Below are 20,149 nucleotides of genomic sequence, written 5' to 3' on the forward strand. Positions count from 1 at the left end.
CTCCCACCAACAATGCCAGAATAAACCAGTTTCTCTTCATCTTCACCAGCATTTAGTATTGTTACTATTTTTTATTTTGGCCATTCTGTGTAATGATACCTCATCATGGTACCGATTTGCATTTCCCTAATGACTAATGATGTTGAAGACCTTTTCACGTGCTTTTTCTCATCTCTATATCCTCTTTGGTAAAATATCTGTTCATATCTTTTGGCCATTTTCTAATTGGATTGGGGTTTGTTTTTTTGGGGAGGGGCTTGGTATTGAGTTTTGAGAGTTGTTTACATATTCTAGGTACTAGTCCTTTGTTGGATAGGTAGTTTGCATATATTTTCTTACATTTAATAAATTATCTTTTCCTCTTCTTAGTAGACTTTTGCGGAGCAAAGTTTTTAATTTTGATGAAGACCAATTTATGCATGTTTCCTTTTAGGGATTGTGCTTTTGGTATCAAGTTTAAGAACTCTTTACCCAGTCTAGGTCCTGAAAGTTCTCTCGTATGGGCTATAATTTTACATTGAAGTTCATAGTCCATTTTGAGTTTTTAAATAAGATGTGAGACTTAGGTCAAGGGTTTGTTGTTGCTGATGATTGTTTTTACCTATGGATGTCCAATTATTCTAGCACCATTTGTTGAAAATGCTATCTTTCCTTCAATACACCTTTGTATTAAAAAAAAAAAAGTTGGCTGGACATATTTATGAGGATCTATTTATGGGTTCTCTATTTTGCTCCATTGATCTATGTGTCTACCCCTCGACCAATACCACATAACTTTGATTACTCTAGGTGTATAATAAATCTTGAAAGCAGATAGACTGAGTTCTCCTACTTTATTCTCCTTTTTCAAAATTGGCTTAGTTCTTTGAGTTCTTTGGTTTTCCCTATAAATTTTTGAATAATCTTATTTATATCTACAAAAGAAATCTTGCTGGGACTTTGATAGGAATTGTGTTAAACCTGTATATCAATGTGGGGAGAACTGACAAATTTACAGTGTTGAGTCTTCCACTTATAAATATGATATGTCTCTCTATTTGTTTAGATCTTCTTTGACTACTTTCATCAGTATTGTGTAGTCTTTAGCATACAAATCCTGTGCATGTTGTTACATTTACCTAAGTATTTTTTGAGCATTTGTAAATGGCATTATTTTTTAAATTTCTGTACACACATATTCATTGCTAGGATACAGGAGAACAATAGATTTTTGTATGTTTCTCATCTTTTTTTTTTAAGATTTTATTTATTCATTCGACAGACAGAGATCACAAGCAGGCAGAGAGGCAGGCAGAGAGAGAAGAGGAAGCAGACTCCCCGCTGAGCAGAGAGCCCAACATGGGGCTCGATCCCAGGACCCCGAGACCATGACCCAAGCTGAAGGCTGAGGGTTTAACCCACTGAGCCACCCAGGCACCCTGCTCATCTTTTTTTTTTTTTTTTAAGATTTTATTTATTTATTTGACAGAGAGACACAGCAAGAGAGGGAACACAAACAGGGGGAGTGCGAGAGGGAGAAGCAGTCTTCCCGCTGAGCATGGAGATGGATCGGACTGGATCCCAGGATCCCAGGATCCTGGGATCACAACCTGAGCCGAAGGCGGGTGCTTAATGACTGAGCCGCCGAGGCGCCTCTCTCTTAACTTCTGTAACCTTACTAAACTCGTAAGTTGATTCTAAGAGTTTTTTTAAAATATAGATTCTTCATCATTTGCAAATCAGAACAGTTTTATGTCTTCTTTTCTAATCAGTATTTCTTTTGTATACTTTTCTTGCCTTATTGCACTGGCTAGGAGTTGCAGTACTATGCTGAATACAGGGAGTAAAGCAGATATCTGTGCTCTGTTCTGGATCTTAGAGGAAAGCTTTCAGTCTTTCATTATTAAGTATAATATGAGTTGTAAGATTTTTTTAGATGCTTTTTAAATTTTCACTCAGTTTGGGGCCCCTGAATGGCTCAGTCCATTAAGCGTCTGATTCTTGATTTTGGCTCAGGTCATGATCTCAGGGTTGTGAGATCGCCGAGCCTCCTGTGAGGCTCCACTCTGGGCATGGACCCTACTTAAGGTTCTCTCTCTTGGGGTTCTTGGGTGGCTCAGTGAGTTAAGCCTCTGCCTTTGGCTCAGGTCATGATCGCAGGGTCCTGGGATGGAGCCCCAGATTGCATCAGCATCTCTGCTTCCCCCTCCCCTTCTGCCTGCCTCTCTGCCTACTTGTGATCTCTCTCTCTCTGTCAAATAAATAAATAAAATCTTAAAAAAAAAAGATTCTCTTTCTCCCTCTCCCTCTGCTCCACCCCCAATTTCCTCCCTGCTCTCTAAAAAATAAATAAATACAATCTTTAAAAAAAATTTTTTTTTACTCAATTTGATGTGCTTTTCTTTTTCTCTTGAGACTTCACTACTGACCCACAGAATACTGAAACGGTGTTGTTTTCAAGTGTGTGGAGATTTTCCTGTTATATTTCTGTTATTGATTTCTGGTTTGATTCCATGTGGTCAGAGAACGCACTGCACAATTTCAATTATTATTATTTTTGCTTAGATTTTATTCATTTACTTGACAGAGAGAAAGACAGCAAGAGAGGGAATCTATAGGCTAAATATCTTACCAAATTTGGGACATTTCAGCCATTTTTTTTTTCCAAATGTTTTTTTCAGCCCCATTTTCTTTTTCCTCTTTTTCCTCTCCTTGACACAAATACTAGATCATCTGTTATAGTCCCACAGGTCCCTAGGCTTTGTTCACTTTTTTCCAGTTTATTTTCTCTCTGTTTATCAGATTGCATAATTTTTTAAAAAAGATTTTATTTATTTGCCAGAGGGAACAAGCAGGAGGAGTGAGAGAGGGAGAAGCAGCCTTTCCGCTGAGCAGGGAGCCCGATGTGGGGCTTGATCCCAGGGCCCTGGGATTATGACCTGAGTGGAAGGCAGACACTTAACGACTGAGCCACCCAGGCACCCCCAGATTGCATAATTTCTATTAGTCTATTTTGCAGCTCACTGGCTCTCTCCTCTATCCTTCTCATTTTGTTGTTGAGTCCATCCACTGATCTTTGTGCTTTGGTTGTTATATTTTTCAGTTCCAAAATTTCCATGTGTTGTTCTTTTATTATATCTTTTACTTCTTTTTTCATTGGTTTCAAGTATGTTTGTAATTGCTTGCTGAAGGATCTTTTACTGTGACTGCTTTAAAAATCTTTGTCGCCGAATTCCAATATCTCTTTTATCTCAGAGTGGACATTCACTGATTCTTTTTTTCATCCCACTTGAGATCTTCCTGGTTTTTGGTATCATGAATGATTTTTTTAAAAACTAACTTTTTTTTTTAGTTTATTTATTTTTTTAGTAATCTCTACACCTAATGTGGGACTTGAACCCATGGTCCTGAGATCAAGAGTCACATGCTCCTCTGACTGAGCCAGCCAGGTGCCCTTCACGAATGACTTTTTATTGGAACCTGGACATGTGAGTGTTATGTAATGAGATTTTGGATTTTATTTGAGCCTTCTATCTTAACTGGCTTTCTTTGACATCACTCTGACAAGGGAAGAGAGTGGTGCTAGCCTACTAATGCCAGGTAGAGAGAGAAATCTAGGTTTCCCTTTCATTCTCCTTTGCCACTAGAAAGGGATGCTCCTTATAACTGGGCAGGGGTGGAATTTCTAGCTGCCTACATGGTCTCCATAAATCCCATGATTGTGGCTTTGTTATTTCTGAGTGATGGTGAAAGTCTTGACTCTCTACTAGACCTCCTCTGAAAACCATCCAGCAAGGAGGGGTGCCCCATGACTGCTGGCTGGAGGTGGAAATCCAGGCTTCTTATGTGATCTTTCCTGACTATGCAGGGGTTTGAGAACACTTGCCACTGGCTGAAGGGGATGAATGGCCCAGGTTTCTACTGGGACCTGTGGGGGTATTGGGTGCCTCAATAGCCCCAGGAGGGTAGAAGTTTAGGCTCCCTACTCAGCCTCTTCTGGCATAGGAAGGAGCCACTATTTTTCTTCTGGTGATTGACAGAAGGAGAGCAGTTATTATCTAAAAGAATTTTGTCTTTCTAGGTTGCTCCTTTCCTGGTCCCCTAGTTAGAGAGAGCAGGCTTTTTGCTGAAGCTTATATTTGTCTGTGTCCATTGAGGTTTCCAAGCTGCTGACTTCTTTAGCTCCAAGATTAGAATATACAAGGCAAAAGAAAACACACCACCTTGTTGTTCCTCAGACACTGGGTTCTCTACCAGTCTGTCCTCTTCTCTACAGCTTCCAGAGCCTTCTTATGTTAGTTCTGTGTGTAATGTCCAGGGTCTTCTGTTGTACTTAGTGTGCTTAGCACAAAGCAAGTTACTATGGACTGCATTGTATCCCCTGCCCCCCCCATTCATATGTTGTAGCTTGAACACTCAGTGTGCTGGTATTTGGAGATAGGGCCTTTGAAAGGCAATTAGATGTAGATTTATATGAGGTCATGAGGTCCTCATGATGGAATTTGTGCCCTTATAAGAAGAGATGCCAGGGAGCTTTCTTCCTCTCTCTCTCTGCTATGTGAGGACACAGCAAGAAGGCACTACCTGTAAGCCAGGAAGAGAGTTCTTTCCAGAACCCAACTGTGTTGACACCTTAATCTTGAACTTCTTGCCTACAGTACTGTGAAAACATAAATTTCCATTGTTGGAGCCCCCTAGTTTATGGTATTTTGTTATAGCAGCCTAAGCTGACTAATACATATGTCTACTCCATTCTCCTGAAAGCCCTTATTTTTTCATTACCTGAATAATTTTCCATCATTGTACCATAGTTCAATTCTTTCTTCATTAATGGATATTTAGTTGAATTTTATTCTTGTGTATTATAAGCAATGCTTATAACAACATCCTTGCACAAATATCATGAACTATTCACAATTTTATTTCTGTCAAGTAAATTTTCCAGAGTAGCTATTACTACATAAAAGAGTTATAATTTTGTATTTGTTAAACTTTGGGAGATTATTTTTAAAAATTAGTCTAATAATTGATTGTCCCATCATGATAAAATGTTATGGAGGAGGAAGATAAAAGGTAATACAGCATGATATCATCGATGTAAAAATATATCTATTGCATTATCCACACTGAACAAAGCTTGGAAAGAAATAGATCAAAATGAATGGTGGAAGTATGCATGCACTTGATTTTCTTCCTTATTCTTTTTTGCATTTGCCAAATATTCTGTAATGAGTATGTAATACTTCTTAAATGTGGAGGAAAAAAACAGTAACATCAATAAAATTTGCATAAAGGAAGTAATGTATTGGAAGGTGCAAATTAATATATAGTCAAATTGTATAGCAGATGGCATTTGAAAAAAATTTGCATAACACAAAGATATCTAAAGATGAAGCTGACCTGGTCCACCAATTTCACTTCTAGGAATTTATCTTACGAAGACATATTTGCATATGTGTTCGGAGATACACAGTTTGATTCACTGTTTGCGATAGCAATAAACTGAAAACAGCCTGAATGTGCGACAGTATGGGTCAGTCAAATAAATCATGGTATAATTGTGAAAAAGAACTATGCAGTCACTGAAAAGAACTGAGGTAGAAATAGAGACAGACAGATGTAGATCTATAAACACACACGCATATGAATATAGAACAACCTTCAAAATATCAGTCTAATTTAAAAGAAAGAAAGCAAGGTTAGAACCACTACCTGAATGTGTCTTTTGTTTTCCACCATATTATATCCCCAGCATCTAATGTAGAACATTACTTGGTACTTGTAAGCACTCAATACATACATAAACATATATATATATACATGTATATGATGAATTTATTATTTTATGTAAGAGAAGAGGGGACTGTATACATATATGGATAGATCATCTCTTGAAGGAAACACAAAAACTGGTTAAAAGTTGCTTCTCTGGGGCACCTGGGTAGCTCAGTGGGTTAAGCCTCTGCTTTAGGCTCAGGTCATGATCTCAGGGTCCTGGGATAGAGCCCAATCGGGCTCTCTGCTCAGCAGGGAGCCTGCTTCCCCCTCTCTCTGCCTGCCTCTCTGCCTGCTTATGATCTCTCTCTCTCTGTCAAATAAATTAATTAATTAAAAAAATCTTTAAAAAAAAATGTTGCCTCTGGAGAAGGTAACTGAGAAATAAAATCAAGAGTAGAGAAAGATTTGGGACTCCTGGGTGGCCCCGAGAGTTAAGCCCCTGCCTTTAGCTCAGGTCGTGATCTCGGGGTCCTGGGATCGAGCCTCACATTGGGCTTTCTTGCTCAGCAGAGAGCCTGCTTCCCCCTCTCCCTCTGCCTGCCTCTCTGCCTACTTGTCATCTCTATCTTTCTGTCAAATAAATAAATAAAATCTTAAAAAAAAAAAGAATAGAGGACAATTTATTATTACTTATTAAAAATGAGACAAAAGGCCCAAAATGGAGTCACTTAAGCCTAATCCTCACATCTGCCAACCAAAACTCTCCTAGGAATGTGATCTTTAACCAGTCAGTCTGGAGTTACCTACCTGGTCAGCACTAGTAAGGAAGTCTGCCTGATACATCCTTTCTGTCCCTCTTAGGAAGGTGACCTTGCCTGAAAGTTGCACTCTCTGCTAATAAACTTTTTTTTTGCCCACTTTCTGCCTTTAAAACCTATCCTTTTGTACAGCTCCTTGGAACGCCTTTCTTTTTTTCATTTTCTTTTTTATTTATTTGACAGAGAGAGACACAGTGAGAGAGGGAACAGAAGCAGAGGGAGTGGGAGAGGGAGGAGCAGGCTTCCCATCCAGCAGGGAGCAGGATCCCAGGACCCTGGCATCATGACCCAAGCCAAAGTCTGACGCTTAACGACTGAGCCACCAAGGCGCCCCAATCTTAGGTTGTTTTTAGTAAGATTTGGTCATTTTCATAGATATTTATGGCTTCTGGACCATAGGATGTTCACTTTCACCCCTCCTATTCAACATAGTACTAGAAGTCCAAGCCACAGCAATTAAACAACTTAAATAAATAAAAGGCATCCAAATTGGTAAGGAAGAAGTAAAACTATATGCAGATGACATGATGCTATATATAGAAAAACCTAAAGACTCCACCAAAAAAAACACTAGAACTGATAAATGAATTCAGTAAAATCGTAGGATACAAAATCAATGTACAGAAATCTGTTGCATTCTTATATACTAATAAAGCAGCAGAAAATGAAATTAAGAAAACACTCCCATTTACAACTGCACCAAAACCAATAAAATATCTCAGAATAAACTTAACCAAAGAGGTGAAAGACCTGTACTCTGAAAGCTATGAGACACTGATGAAAAAAATTCAAGATGAGGCAAAGAAATGGAAAGACATTCCCTTCTCATGGATTGGAAGAACAAATTTTTTTTTAAGAGTTTATTTATTTATTTGACAGACAGATCACAAGTAGGCAGAGAGGCAGGCAGAGAGAGAGGAGGAAGCAGGCTCCCTGCTGAGCAGAGAGCCCCATGTGATGTGGGGCTCCAACCCAGGACCCTGGGATCGTGACCTGAGCCAAAGGCAGAGGCAGAGGCTTTAACCCACTGAGCCACCCAGGCGCTCCAAGAACAAATATTTTTAAAATGTCTAAACTAAGGCATCTGGCTGGCTCAGTCAGGAGCATGCAACTCTTGATCTTGGGGTCATGAGTTCAAGCCCTATGTTAGGTATGGAGATTACTTAAAAATTAAATAAAATTACAACAAAAAAATTTATTAAAATAAAATGTCTGTACCACCCAAAGCAATCTATACATTTAATGCAATCTTTATGAAAATACCAACAGCAATTTTTACAGAGCTAGAACAAACAATCCTAAAATTTGTGTGAAACCACAAAAGACCTCAAATAGCCAAAGGAATCTTGAAAAAGAAAAACAAACCTGGATGTATCACAATACCTGACTTCAAATTATATTACAAAGTGGTAATAATTATAACAGTATGGTACTAGCATAAAAATAGACACATAGATCAGTGGAATAGAACAGAAAACCCAGAAATAACTGCAATTATATCAATTATATCATCATTTAGCTGGCTCAGTCAGTTGAGCACCTGCCTTCAGCTCAGGTCATGACTCCAGTGTCCTGGGATTAATCAGCAGGGAGCCTGCTTCTCCCTCTGCCTGCTGCTCCCCCTGCTTGTGTTCACTCATTCCCTCTCTCTCTTTCTGAGAAATAAATAAATAAAATCTTAAAAAAAAAAAGGTCCTAAATGTGAGACTTGAAACCATAAAAACCCTCCCCTCCTAAATTTTAATTTAAATTCTAGTTAGTTAACATATAGTATATTATTGATTTCAGGAGTATAATTTAATGATTCATCAGTTACATTTTACACCCAGTGCTCATCATAACAAATGCCCTCCTTAATGCCCATCACCCATTTAGTCCATCTCCCACCCACCATGAAACCATAAAAATCCTTGAAGGGAGCACAGGCAGTAATCTCTCTGACATTGGCCATAGCAACATTTTTCTAGAGATGTCTCCTGAGGCAAGGGTAATAAAAGCAAAAATAAACTATTGGGACTATATCAAAGTAAAAAGCTTCTGCACAGCAAAGGAAACAATTAACAAAACTAAAAGGCAACCTATGAAATGGAAGAAGGTATTTATAAATGACATATCTGATAAAGGATTCATAACCAAAATATATAAAGAACTGATACAACTCAATGCCCAAAAAACAAACAATCCAATTAAAAAATGGGCAAAAGACATGAACAGACATTTCTCCAAAGAAGACATACAGATGGCCAACAGTCCCATGAAAAGATGCTCAACATCACTCATCATCAGGGAAATGCAAATCAATGCAAATCAAAACTACGATGTATTATCACCTCACACCTGTCAGAATGGCTAAATCAAACCTCAAAAACACAAAAAACAACACGTGTTGGTGAGGACGGGGAGGAAAAAGAACCCTCTTGCACTGTTAGTGGGAATGCAAACTGGTGCAGCCACTGTGGAAAACAGTATGGAGGTTCCTCAGAAAATTAGAAATGCAACTACCTTCCAACCCAGGAATTGCACTCCTAGGTATTTACCCCAAAATACAAGAACACAGGGTGCCTGGCTGGCTCAGTTAGGAGAGCATGCGACTCTTGATCTCAGGGTCATGAGTTTGAATCCCATGTTGGATACAGAGATTACAAAAAAAATAAATAAATACAACTTTAAAAAAATGCAAGAACACTAACTCAAAGGGATTCATTCACCCCTATGTTTACTGCAGCATTATGTACACTAGCCAAGATATGGAAGCAGCCCAAGTGTCCACTGATAGATGAACGGATAAAGAAGATATGGTATATATATAATGGAATATTATTGAGCCATAAAAAATAATGAAATCTTGCCATTTGGAACAACACGGATGGAACTGGAGAGTATTTATTATACTAAGCAAAATAAGTCAGTCAGAGAAAGGCAAACACCATATGATCTCACTTGTAGGTGGAATTTAAGAAACAAAACAAACAAGCAAAGAACAAAAGAGAGAAACCAAGAAGTAGGCTCTTAACTAGAGAGAACAAACTGATGGTTACCAAAGGGGAGGGATTGGGGGGATGGGGGAACTAGGGGATGGGATTAAAGAGTACACTTATCATGATAAAAAAAAAAAGTTTCAAAATTCCAAAATGCCTTCCTTAAAAGGTATTCCTAAAACAAAGGACTATAAGAGTGATGTAACTCCTACTGCGCCCCCTCGGTCCTTTATTTGAGTGCTCATTCTAGTAATCCTCCGCCTGAACTGGCTTTCCACTCTGAAGAGACTGCAAGCCCGTAAATAAAAGTCGGCCAGCTGAGTGACCTTACAGATACCCCCATACTGTCTCAAAAGGGAGCCCCTCCCTTTTGTCGTCTGGACCCCTCCCAGAGTCGTTGGGACTCTATGGGATTTTTTATAGTAAAGGGCTATGTTATTCACTTCAAGCAGCCAAGGGAAAACTAAAATTAAAGCTCATGGAAAACTTTGCCAAATTATGGTAGATACCCAAGCACCATACAGATGGGATCCTGGAAAAACTGGCAGAAGCCAGCTCAAGGTGAGAACTCCTACCAGAGTCAGCTTTTCTATATCTCTGAGTGTAGTACCGAGTAGGGAAAGAAAATAAAATATCTCTTGCACCCTCTTTGTGGCTACCTCTAGAGTCCAAGGGGCTGTTCAATACTGCCAAGAATATGTGCTGTTTGTCCCAGCTGAACACTGACAAGATATTTAAAAGGATTTTTTTAAAGATTTTGTTTATTGATTTGATAGAGAGAGCGAGCCCTGGGGGAGGGGTAGAGGGACAAGTAGACTCCCTGCTGAGAGCAGAGCCTGCGGGCTCCTTTCCAGAACCCTGATATCATGACCTGAGCTGAAGTCAAATGCTTAACCAACTGAGCCACCCAGGGAATCCTAAAAGGATTTCTTTTAAGTTTTTCAGCCTTCTCCCTTATGCTAAGATGAAACTTTGTGTCTAGAGAGGGTTCTGGAGCAATTTGAAGATAACATGATTGGATGGCCAGGTGGGTTTCTCGCTATCATTTAGGCTACAACCCAGTTCTTTGGGGAATTGAGAGCAGCTGCCTTTCCTTTCTCTAGAAGTAGTGCAAAATCCACCTATTCTTATATCAATCCCCAAACCTTCCCAATTTATCTCAAAAGGCTTGTAAGTACTGTAAAAAATTTTTGGCCTCAGGAAATAATTCTTCTTAGGGGAACTTGCATTCTTTTCCTGTGCCTTTGAGATGTAAGTATTCTGCCTAGTCTATAAACTTTAGGGAGGTAATTCTTCAGAAGAAAAGCAAAAGGGGGAGAAATGTTATTCGAGACTTGGACAAATGAAAAATATTGTGTCTCACCACTAATATATTTTTTTAAGATTTTATTTATTTATTTGACAGAGAGAGAGATATCACAAGTAGGGAGAGAGGCAGACAGAGAGAGAGGGGAAAGCAGGCTCCCCGCTGAGAAGAGAGCCCGATGCAATCCCAGGATCCTGAGACCATGACCTGAGCCGAAGGCAGAGGCTTAACCCACTAAGTCACCCAGGTACCCCTCACCACTAATATTTATAAAAAGCTTTAGCCATCTGAGCAGGTAATCTTAACTTTTTCCAACTGTTCTTTTATAAGCTAGTAAGTTTTGCATTATCATACCCATCTCATGGAAGTAACTGAAAATTGCAAACTATAAGGTCTTTGCATCTGTATGGATGTTTACATGTGTCTATATATATGTGTGGCATTTTCTACCTCCAGATGGCATTGTCAAAATTAATTTGTGGAAGAACTCTATTTAATGGGGCTAAAGAAAATTAAGTGCCTATATGAATTATAGATTCCCAAAGTTCTTAGAAATGTAGTAAAAATGAAACCAAACACTTTTCAGGTTCACATGATCTGAGGTAATCTTTAGTAATTAAAAGCTAGTTTACACTTGTTGGTTTAATTAAAATAGACATGTCTGTAGAATTATCAACATTAAAAACAGTGCAGGGGTGCCTGGGCGGCTCAGTCAGTTAAGCGTTTGCCTTAGGTTCAGGTCACAGTCTCAGAGTCCTGGGATAGAGCCCCATGTTGCAGGGGCAGGGTAGCGGGGTGAAGGGATGGAGTGGGGAGGGGAGGGTCTCTGCTCAGTTGGGAGTCTGCTTCTCCCTCTCCCTATTCCTGCTTTCTCTCTTTCTCTCTCTCTCTCTCAAATAAATAAAATCTTTTTTAAAAATTTAAAAATTAAAAAAACAAAAACAGGGGCACCTGGGTGGCTCAGTCGTTAAGCGTCTGCCTTCAGCTCAGGTCATGATCCCAGGGTCCTGGGCTCGAGCCCCACATCAGCCTCCCTGCTCAGCAGAGAGCCTGCTTCTCTCTCTCCCACTCCCCCTACTTTTGTTCCCTCTCTCCCTGTTTGTGTCTCTCTCTGTCAAATAACTAAAATCTTAAATAAATAAATATAAAAAACAATGCAGACACACAACTTTTATTCTACCTGTGTTAACTAGTCAAATAAGTTCCTGTTATCTCTGTTAAAAAACTTGTTTGTGGGGCACCTGGTGGCTCGGTCATTAAGTGTCTACCTTTGGCTCAGGTCCTGATCCTAAGGTCCTGAGATCAAGCCCCATGTCAGGTATCAAGCCCCATGTCAGGTTTCAAGCCTGTTTCTCCCTCTCCCACTCCCGCTGCTTGTGTTCCCTCTCTTGCTCTCTCTCTGTCAAACAAATAAATAAAATCTTCATTTAAAAAAAGAAAGCATATATTTCTAGGAATTGTAAAATGTATTTGTACCTCTGCCAAGCCAGATGTACATCTGTACGTCTGAGACTCTTAATCTCACAAAACAATCTGAGGGTTGCTGTGGGGGGAGGTGGAGAGAGGGTGGCTGGGTGATGGATGTTGTGGAGGGTATGTGCTATGGTGAGTGCTGTGAATTGTGTAAGACTGACGATTCACCAACATGGACCCCTGGGCAAATAGTACATTATATGTTAATAAAATTAATTAATTAAAAAAATAAGGTTGACTTTATGGGGCCAAAAAAGCCCCTTGAAAAAACTGAGCTGGTACCTTATTTATAAGGTTCCAGCAAAGCAGTCTTTAAAAAAAAAAAGTTTTATGGTCAATCACTATTCATGCAGCACTTATGTAAATAATCAGACCAAGTTTAATGCAAACAAATTAGTTTTATTTTGATTATTTTTGATAAAAATGGGGCTAACTATAGAGACAAAAATTATGTTTGCACTTTTGTCCATATTAGATTCAATTCAATTCAATTCAATTCAACCTCAAAGATTTCTTTGAGGTTTTCTTACATACCTGTATACTGGACTGGGTCCTGAATTCTTCTAGTGTCCTCAAATATCTGGCTGCAACTCTCCAAAATAACATTTCCAATTTTCTTTCCTCCTTTTGATTTGGAATCACTGAGAACAAAGACTGCCTTTGAATCTCCTTGGATAGTACTAAATCAGGTCCTCTTTGCTACCCAGATGGCAGCCAAACTTCAGGGACCTGAGCCTTGGGGACATGTCTTACAACTGAGGAAGTCTCCAGCTGCCACCTGGCCCTGTGCACCTCAAAATCTTTTAGCTGGAGACCTCAAAATCAAATTATCTAAGAAGAGGAGTAGCAGACGTTGAGATAAATTGCTCCCACCCAAGAAACTAGATCAACACTTCACACTTAGGGGCACCTGGGTGGCTCAGTGGGTTAAAGCCTCTGCTTTCGGCTCAGGTCATGATCCCAGGGTCCTGGGATCGAGCCCCGCATTGGGCTCTCTGCTTGGCGGGGAGCCTGCTTCCTCCTCTCTCTCTCTCTGCCTGCCTCTCTGCCTACTTGTGATCTCTCTCTGTCAAATAAATAAATAAAATCTTTAAAAAAAAAAAGACTTCACACTTAAGCTGAACATGACACTCTTTCTTCCTCTCTTTCCTTTACTCTGGCATTGGCTTGGAAAGATTGGCATTGGCTTGGAGATCATCTGGATCTCCCAGGTCATTGCCAAAGGGGGTAACCCTTCAGGCTGCTGGATTTGTCATAAAAAATTCTGATTTGTCCATGACGCTAGAGAGCCCCTGGTCCATTTCCCTGTCTCTGGTGAAAAACCCCAAACCTGGAGAAGAGACACCAGACAAGGGTAATCAGAAGAAAACCACTTAAGGGTCTACAGACCCTTAAATTTCACTGGACTCCATGATAGTCACCTTTCCAGTCCTGAACCACAGACTCAAACATGAATTACCAGTAGGTATCCCTGATTCAAAATTAGCTTGGTAGATCAGTGTTCCCCCAGCTAGTATTAAATGCAAATGAGGATACAATCAGGAACTTCCTCACTCTTGAAAATACTACAGAATCCACTGCTAAAATAATAGCTGACCAACAAAAATCCTTAGATTCTCTGGCCAAAGTGATTCTTGATAATAAGGCAGACTTTAATTTTCTCTTTGCTGAGCAAAGAAGTGTCTGCACTGGCCGGTACCACCTGCTGAGCCTGGATTAACAGTTCTAGGGAAGCTGAAACTCAGTTACATAACATCACTGAGCAAGCTATTTGGCTTGAAAAGGTGACTCTTTTAATGGGGTCTTTCTTTGGCTTGTTTGATTTTTATTGGTTTGGGTCTTAGGGATCATGATTTCAAAGTACACTCAAACACTGGGAATTTTCCTGCTTATAATAATCATAGTAGTCTCCCTGGTGCACTGTATCTTCTTAAAAAGACTTTACTTTGTTGCTGTTGTGTTTTTTTTTAAGATTTTATTTATTTATTTGAGAGAGAGAGAGAAGGCATGAGCAGGGGGAAGGGCAGAGGGAGAGGGAGAAGCAAAGTTCCTGCTGAGTGGGGAGTCCAACCCAAGCCAGAGCTCGATCCCAGGACCCCAGGATCATGACTTGAGCCAAAGGCAGATGTTTAAAGGACTGAGCCCCCCAGGTGCCTCTCTCTCAAAGTCTTTAGATGCCTTTGAAAATGGATGTCTCCTCTTCCTGCCTCTGTCCGGTGGGAGAAAAGACCTCCATTTTTGGCAAGGAGGTTCTTGCTGGGGCCACCAGAGGGACAACTCAGACACGCACACGTGTCCACTCCACGTTTGGACATGAAGAAAAGGGCTGGATCTTTATTGACCCAAGTAAAGTTTATTGACCCAAGTTTGCTGTCGCTAACCACCAAGCAAATGATCTCCCTAAGACTAGAACATCAGAAAAGGAACAAAAAGAACCACCAACTTCAAAATTGTAAGCCTGAAGTTATAAGCTATGAATGTCACAGAGATTACGGGGGAGAAGTCATGACCTGTGAGTACCAGACAAAGAATCAACAGAAACTTCAAGAACTTCAGAGCAGTAGCTGGGAGAGCCGCTAATGTCACTCTCAGTTTAGCTGAGAGCTGTGATCAAAGAGGGGAACTGTGAAAAAAGACCCAACAGGACCAAAATGGCATCAGTTACGCTAACCCCCACATCAGCAAACCAAGACTTCATACCTAACCTAATGCAGTTTCAACTTTTCCCAGCAACATAATTTTTAATGAGTCAATCTGGAATTACCTGGTTGGCTCTAGTGAGGAAATCTGCCTGACAGACCCCTTCTGTCCCCTCAAGCAGGTGACCTTGCCTGAAACAATGTACTCTTTGCTAATAACCTTCCTTTTCCCACCCCTTTTCTGCCTTTAAAAACCTTTCCTCTCTACAGCTCTACAGAGCTCTTTTTTGTTTGCTAGACAGGATGTTGCCCAATTTACGAATCACTGGAAAAAGCCAGTTAGATCTCCGAATTTACTCAGCTGAATTTTGTTCTCAACACACTGGGTATCGTTTGCATGGTTTTAAATGTTTACCATGTACCTGTGTTACTTTTTCAACTCATTTTAATGTTAAAATTAATAAAAGTAAAATCTCAGCTTAAAGTCTGCCTATTTCAAGCAATTCAGCAGAATAGAATTCTAGGACAAGAAAATCACTTGCAGAGTTTGTGGGAGTGTTCTGAGCTCTGCCCAGGAGTGAAAATTACATAATGGGCACCAGGAGCCCACAGGCCAGGGGAGGACACAAGTTATTTTGATCACAGGGTCCTCTTATTTTTTTATTTATTGATTTTATTTATTTAAGATAGATTTTATTTATTTAAGATAGATTTTATTTATTTAAGATAGAGAAAGCACAAGTGTAGGGGAGGGGCAGAGGGAGAAGGAGAAGAAGGCTCTCCACTGAGCAGGGAGCCCGGTGCAGGGCTCGATTCCAGGACCCTCTGATCATGACCTGAGCCAAAGGCAGAAGCTTAACTGACTGAGCCACCCAGGTGACCCCCAAAGGGTCCTCTTTAAGCAGCTGTTTGATGGAGAGGACATGGGCAAGCCAAGGGCCGTTAACCTGCTGACTTCTGCTTTGTGTGCCTGTATCAGAAAGAGATGAGTTTGGGGGTTTTGTTAATTTTAGGGAATGGCTTTGGGTCAATAAAGATCCAGCCTTTGTGGTGCCTGGGTGGCTCAGTGGGTTAAGCTTCTGCCTTCGGCTCAGGTCATGATCTCAGGGTTCTGGGATCGAGCCCCACATCGGGCTCTCTGCTCAGCAGGGAGCCTGCTTCCCCCCACCCTCTCTCTGCCTGCCTCTCTGCCTACTTGTGGTCTCTGTCAAATAAATAAAGAAAATCCTTTAAAAAAAAAAAGACATTTAAAAAAAAAAAAGGTTGGGACGCCTGGGTGGCTCAGTGGGTTAAAGCCTCTGCCTTCGGCTCAGGTCATGATCTCAGGGTCCTGGGATCGAGCCCCGCATTGGGCTCTCTGCTTGGCGGGGAGCCTGCTTCCCCCTCTCTCTGCCTGCCTCTCTGTCTACCTGTGATCTCTGCCTGTCAAATAAATAAATAAATAAAATTTTTAAAAAAAGAAGCAGATTTAGTTTTTAAAAATAAATAAATAAATAAATAAATAAAGATCCAGCCCAATATTCTCTTTTCTTCATGTCCAAACATGAAAAGAGGACAGGGTGGCGGGGTGCGGGGGGTGTCTGATTCTTCCTTCTGGGGCCCAGCAAGAACCTCCTTGCCAAAAATGCAGGATTTTTTCTCCCAGTGGATGGAGGCAAGAAGAGGAGATGTCCATTTTCTTTTCTTTCTTTTTTAAGATTTTATTTATTTATTTGAGAGAGAGAGACAGAGTGAGAGCATGAGAGGGGAGGTCAGAGGGAGAAGCAGACTCCCCATGGAGCTGGGAGCCTGATGTGGGACTCGATCCCAGAACTCCGGGATCATGACCTGAGCCAAAGGCAGTCACTCAACCAACTGAGCCACCCAGGCACCCAAGAGATGTCCATTCTCAACAGAGGGGCTTTTCTATGCGCAGTGGCCAATTCAGTTTTGATTGAACCTAGGATGACTTTCCACAGAGCCTAGGCCTGGGAGTTGAAAGACCAAAGCTCTAGCCCCAGCTCCGCCTTTAACCCAGCACAAACTAGGGGCAGGGTCTTCTCCCTGGGCCCCAGTTTCCTCACTAGTAAAGTCAGAGTCCTGGACAAAAGCCAGGTTTCCCAGACTTCAACCATTCACACATCTTCTACATGATTTTGGCCAAACTACCTATCTTATTAATGTAACATCTTTAAATGCATTCACGTTTTTTAGATTAAATACATTTATTTTACAAGGACAGTTTAGGAGCACCCGGGTGGATCGGCCGATTAAGCACCCGACTCTTGATTTTGGCTCAGGTCATGATCTCCGGGTCGTGAGATTGAGGGCCACATCCGGCTTCTGCACTGAGTGTGGCCCCTGCTAAGACTCTCTCTCTCTCTCCCTTTCCCTCTGCCCTCTCATCCCTGGCTCATGCTCTCTTTCTTAAAAATAAATAAATAAAAGAAAGTTGTTACCGTTATAAAAAAACAGAATGTCTGTAGCATTTGACATAAATGGAAGGCAACTATAAAAAAAACTAAAAAACAAAAAAAATGTTTTTATAATTATCACTTACAGCTAACACTTGAATCTATCAATTAATCTTAATAGCCCAAAAAGAGAGATAGACATTACATAGCTCCTGATGTGATGAAATTGGTAGTACCAAACACCACCTATGAGGTATTCTTGTCAAAAAATTACTGGGACACCTGGGTGGCTCAGTTGGCTCAGCGCCTGCTCAGGTCATGATCCCAGGGTCCCGAGATTGAATCCCACAGGCTCCTTGCTCGGCAGGGAGCCTGCTTCTCCCTCTGCGTGCCACTCCTCCTGATTGTGTTCGCTCATGCCCTCTCTCTCTCTCTGACAAATAAATAAGTACAATCTTTTTAAAAAATTAAATGTGAACTTAATCAAGTCTCTAGATTTAAGCACCAATCTATGGAAAATACAAGGGACAGAGGAATGTTAAATGGCACCATGGGAATGCAGCCAGTGCCTATTCAAATGTGCAAAACTTCATGAGACAACTGCTTCATTTCTTCAACCAATCAGTGACAAGAGGGAAAAAAATCTGGGGGAATAAATACATAAATTCAAAGGGATTTAAGGGCATATCAACCAAATATCATGCATAAATTTTTATCTGAATCCTGATTCAAATAAACTAAATGTAAATATAATATAAAAGGCAATTGGGAAAATTTGAATACTGCCTGGATATGTATCATCATTAGGGGATTCTTCTTTTTTTAAAGGTTTTATTTATTTATTTATTTATTTATTTTTAAAGATTCTGTTCATTTATTTGACAGACAGAGATCACAAGCAGGCACAGAGAGAGAGAGGGAAGCAGGCTCCCTGCTGAGCAGAGAGCCCGATGTGGGGCTCGATCCCCGACCCTGAGATCATGAACTGAGCCGAAAGCAGAGGCTTTAACCCACTGAGCCACCCACGAGCCCCTAAAGGTTTTATTTATTCATTTGACAGAGAGAGAGCACAAGCAGGGGGAACAGCAGGGAAAGGCAGAGGGAGAAGAAGGCTCCCTGATGAGCGAGGGGCCTGATATGGGACTAGATCTCAGGACCCCGGGGGCAGATGCCCAACTATGGGAGGCATCCAGGCACCCCGGATTATTCTTCATTCTTTTTTTTTTTAAGATTTTATTTATTTATTTGATAGAGATCACAAGTAGGCAGAGAGGCAGGCGGCGGCAGGGGGGTGGTGGGAAGCAGGCTCCCTGCTGAGCAGAGAGCCCTATGCGGGGCTCGATCCCAGGACCCTGAGATCATGACCTGAGCCAAAGACAGAGGTTTAACCACTGAGCCACCCAGGCACCCCTTAGTCTTCATTCTTAATGGGTGACAATGATACTGTGGATATGTTTTTAAAGAGTCATTACTTTTGGGGCACCTGGGTGGCTCAGTGGGGTGGGCATCTGCCTTCAGCTTAGGTCACAATGCCAGGGTTCTGGGATCAAGCCCCACATCAGGCTCCCTGTTCGCTGGGGAGCCTGCCTCTTCCTCTTCCCTCTCCCCTGCTCGTGTTCACTTCTCTTTCTGTCAAAATAAATAAAATCTTTAAAAAAAAAAAAAGAGTCATTACATTTTAGGAGGGGAAGAAAAAAAGAGTCATTACATTTTGGAGATACATACTGGAGTATTTACAGACTAGATGATACAGTGTTTGGTATTTGCTATAAAATAATGTGGTGGTAGATGTTTGGGGATGCAGATGAAAGGAAACCATTAACTAACCATGAATTGGTAATTGTTGAACCTGAGTGGGATACATGGGGGTTCATTACCTAATTATTCTACTCTTCTATATGTTTAAATTTTTCATAATTAAAAAGATATTAAAAATAAGCAATGAGGGGCATCTGGTAGGCTCAGCTGGTAAAGTGTATGATGCTTGGTCTTGGGGTTGTGAGTTCAAACCTTACGTTGAGTGTAGAGATTACTTAAAAATAAAATCTTTAAAAAAACAGTAAAAAATAAAAATGAGCAATGAAGTACAAACAATGGCAAATCTAACAAACTTATAAAATAAAAAACACATTTACAAAAACACATTTCATGCTGATGAGGTTTTCTCATATGGTGCTTCATGTTGGAGATTCGAGGCCATACAAAGAAAGAAGAATTATTTAAAGACGAGCATGAGGGCAAACCTGAATGTGACAGTAAAACTCCTTTACTGCAAAATATGTTCCTAAGAAGTATAAAGATCTTAATTCCTCTTTAAAAAGCTAGAAAAAAAAATCATTCTGCTGCTTTTTAATGGAAGCAAAAACATATCATCCTAGGTCTGTAGCAATAACATCCATGAACTTACAGGTTTTATATGATCGTTATTTCTCTAATATCTACTAAAACAAGGCCATGGACACTGAAATTCTGAAATTGTAACAGACACGGAGAGCCACTCCCGGGGCCACCGCAGGTGGCACAGGGAAACCCTGAACTGGGAGGGCGCCCCTGAGCGGTCAACCAGACCCCTCTGGTGATCTGAGTTTACCAGGCATGTTCAGTCCATAGGATCTTCCTCCCTGGAAGGGGAGCTGGGCCACCCTACCTGTGATCCAGAAGCTGCCCTGGCGCCCCAGGATCTTGACCGTGGAAGACTGTAGCCAGTTGAAGAGTATGTTCTTCCCCACGGAACCACTGCACGGCAGCTCGGCTGTGTCTCCCACCTTCCCCAACACTACTTCTCTCCCCTGAGTGACCGCGGGGAGCATCGCTAGGTGGGAAAAAAGGAGCTCAGGCCTCAAGG

At 40.9% G+C, this 20,149-nt stretch overlaps 1 protein-coding gene across 2 annotated transcripts in view; it reads right to left on the bottom strand.

Moving 5' to 3' along the window:
- CD4 (CD4 molecule) overlaps window positions 1-20,149 on the bottom strand; it is a 38,551-nt gene that overhangs the window by 11,577 nt on the left and 6,825 nt on the right. For both annotated transcript variants that reach the window (XM_032874727.1, XM_032874726.1), the window contains exon 3: window positions 19,952-20,116. In XM_032874727.1, coding sequence (XP_032730618.1) covers window positions 19,952-20,116 — 165 coding nt within the window. The remainder of the gene's footprint in view (window positions 1-19,951; window positions 20,117-20,149) is intronic.

Source organism: Lontra canadensis, unplaced genomic scaffold, assembly GCF_010015895.1.
Source record: "Lontra canadensis isolate GAN:19392208 unplaced genomic scaffold, GSC_riverotter_1.0 scaffold53, whole genome shotgun sequence".
In the NCBI taxonomy this organism is placed as follows: domain Eukaryota; kingdom Metazoa; phylum Chordata; class Mammalia; order Carnivora; family Mustelidae; genus Lontra; species Lontra canadensis.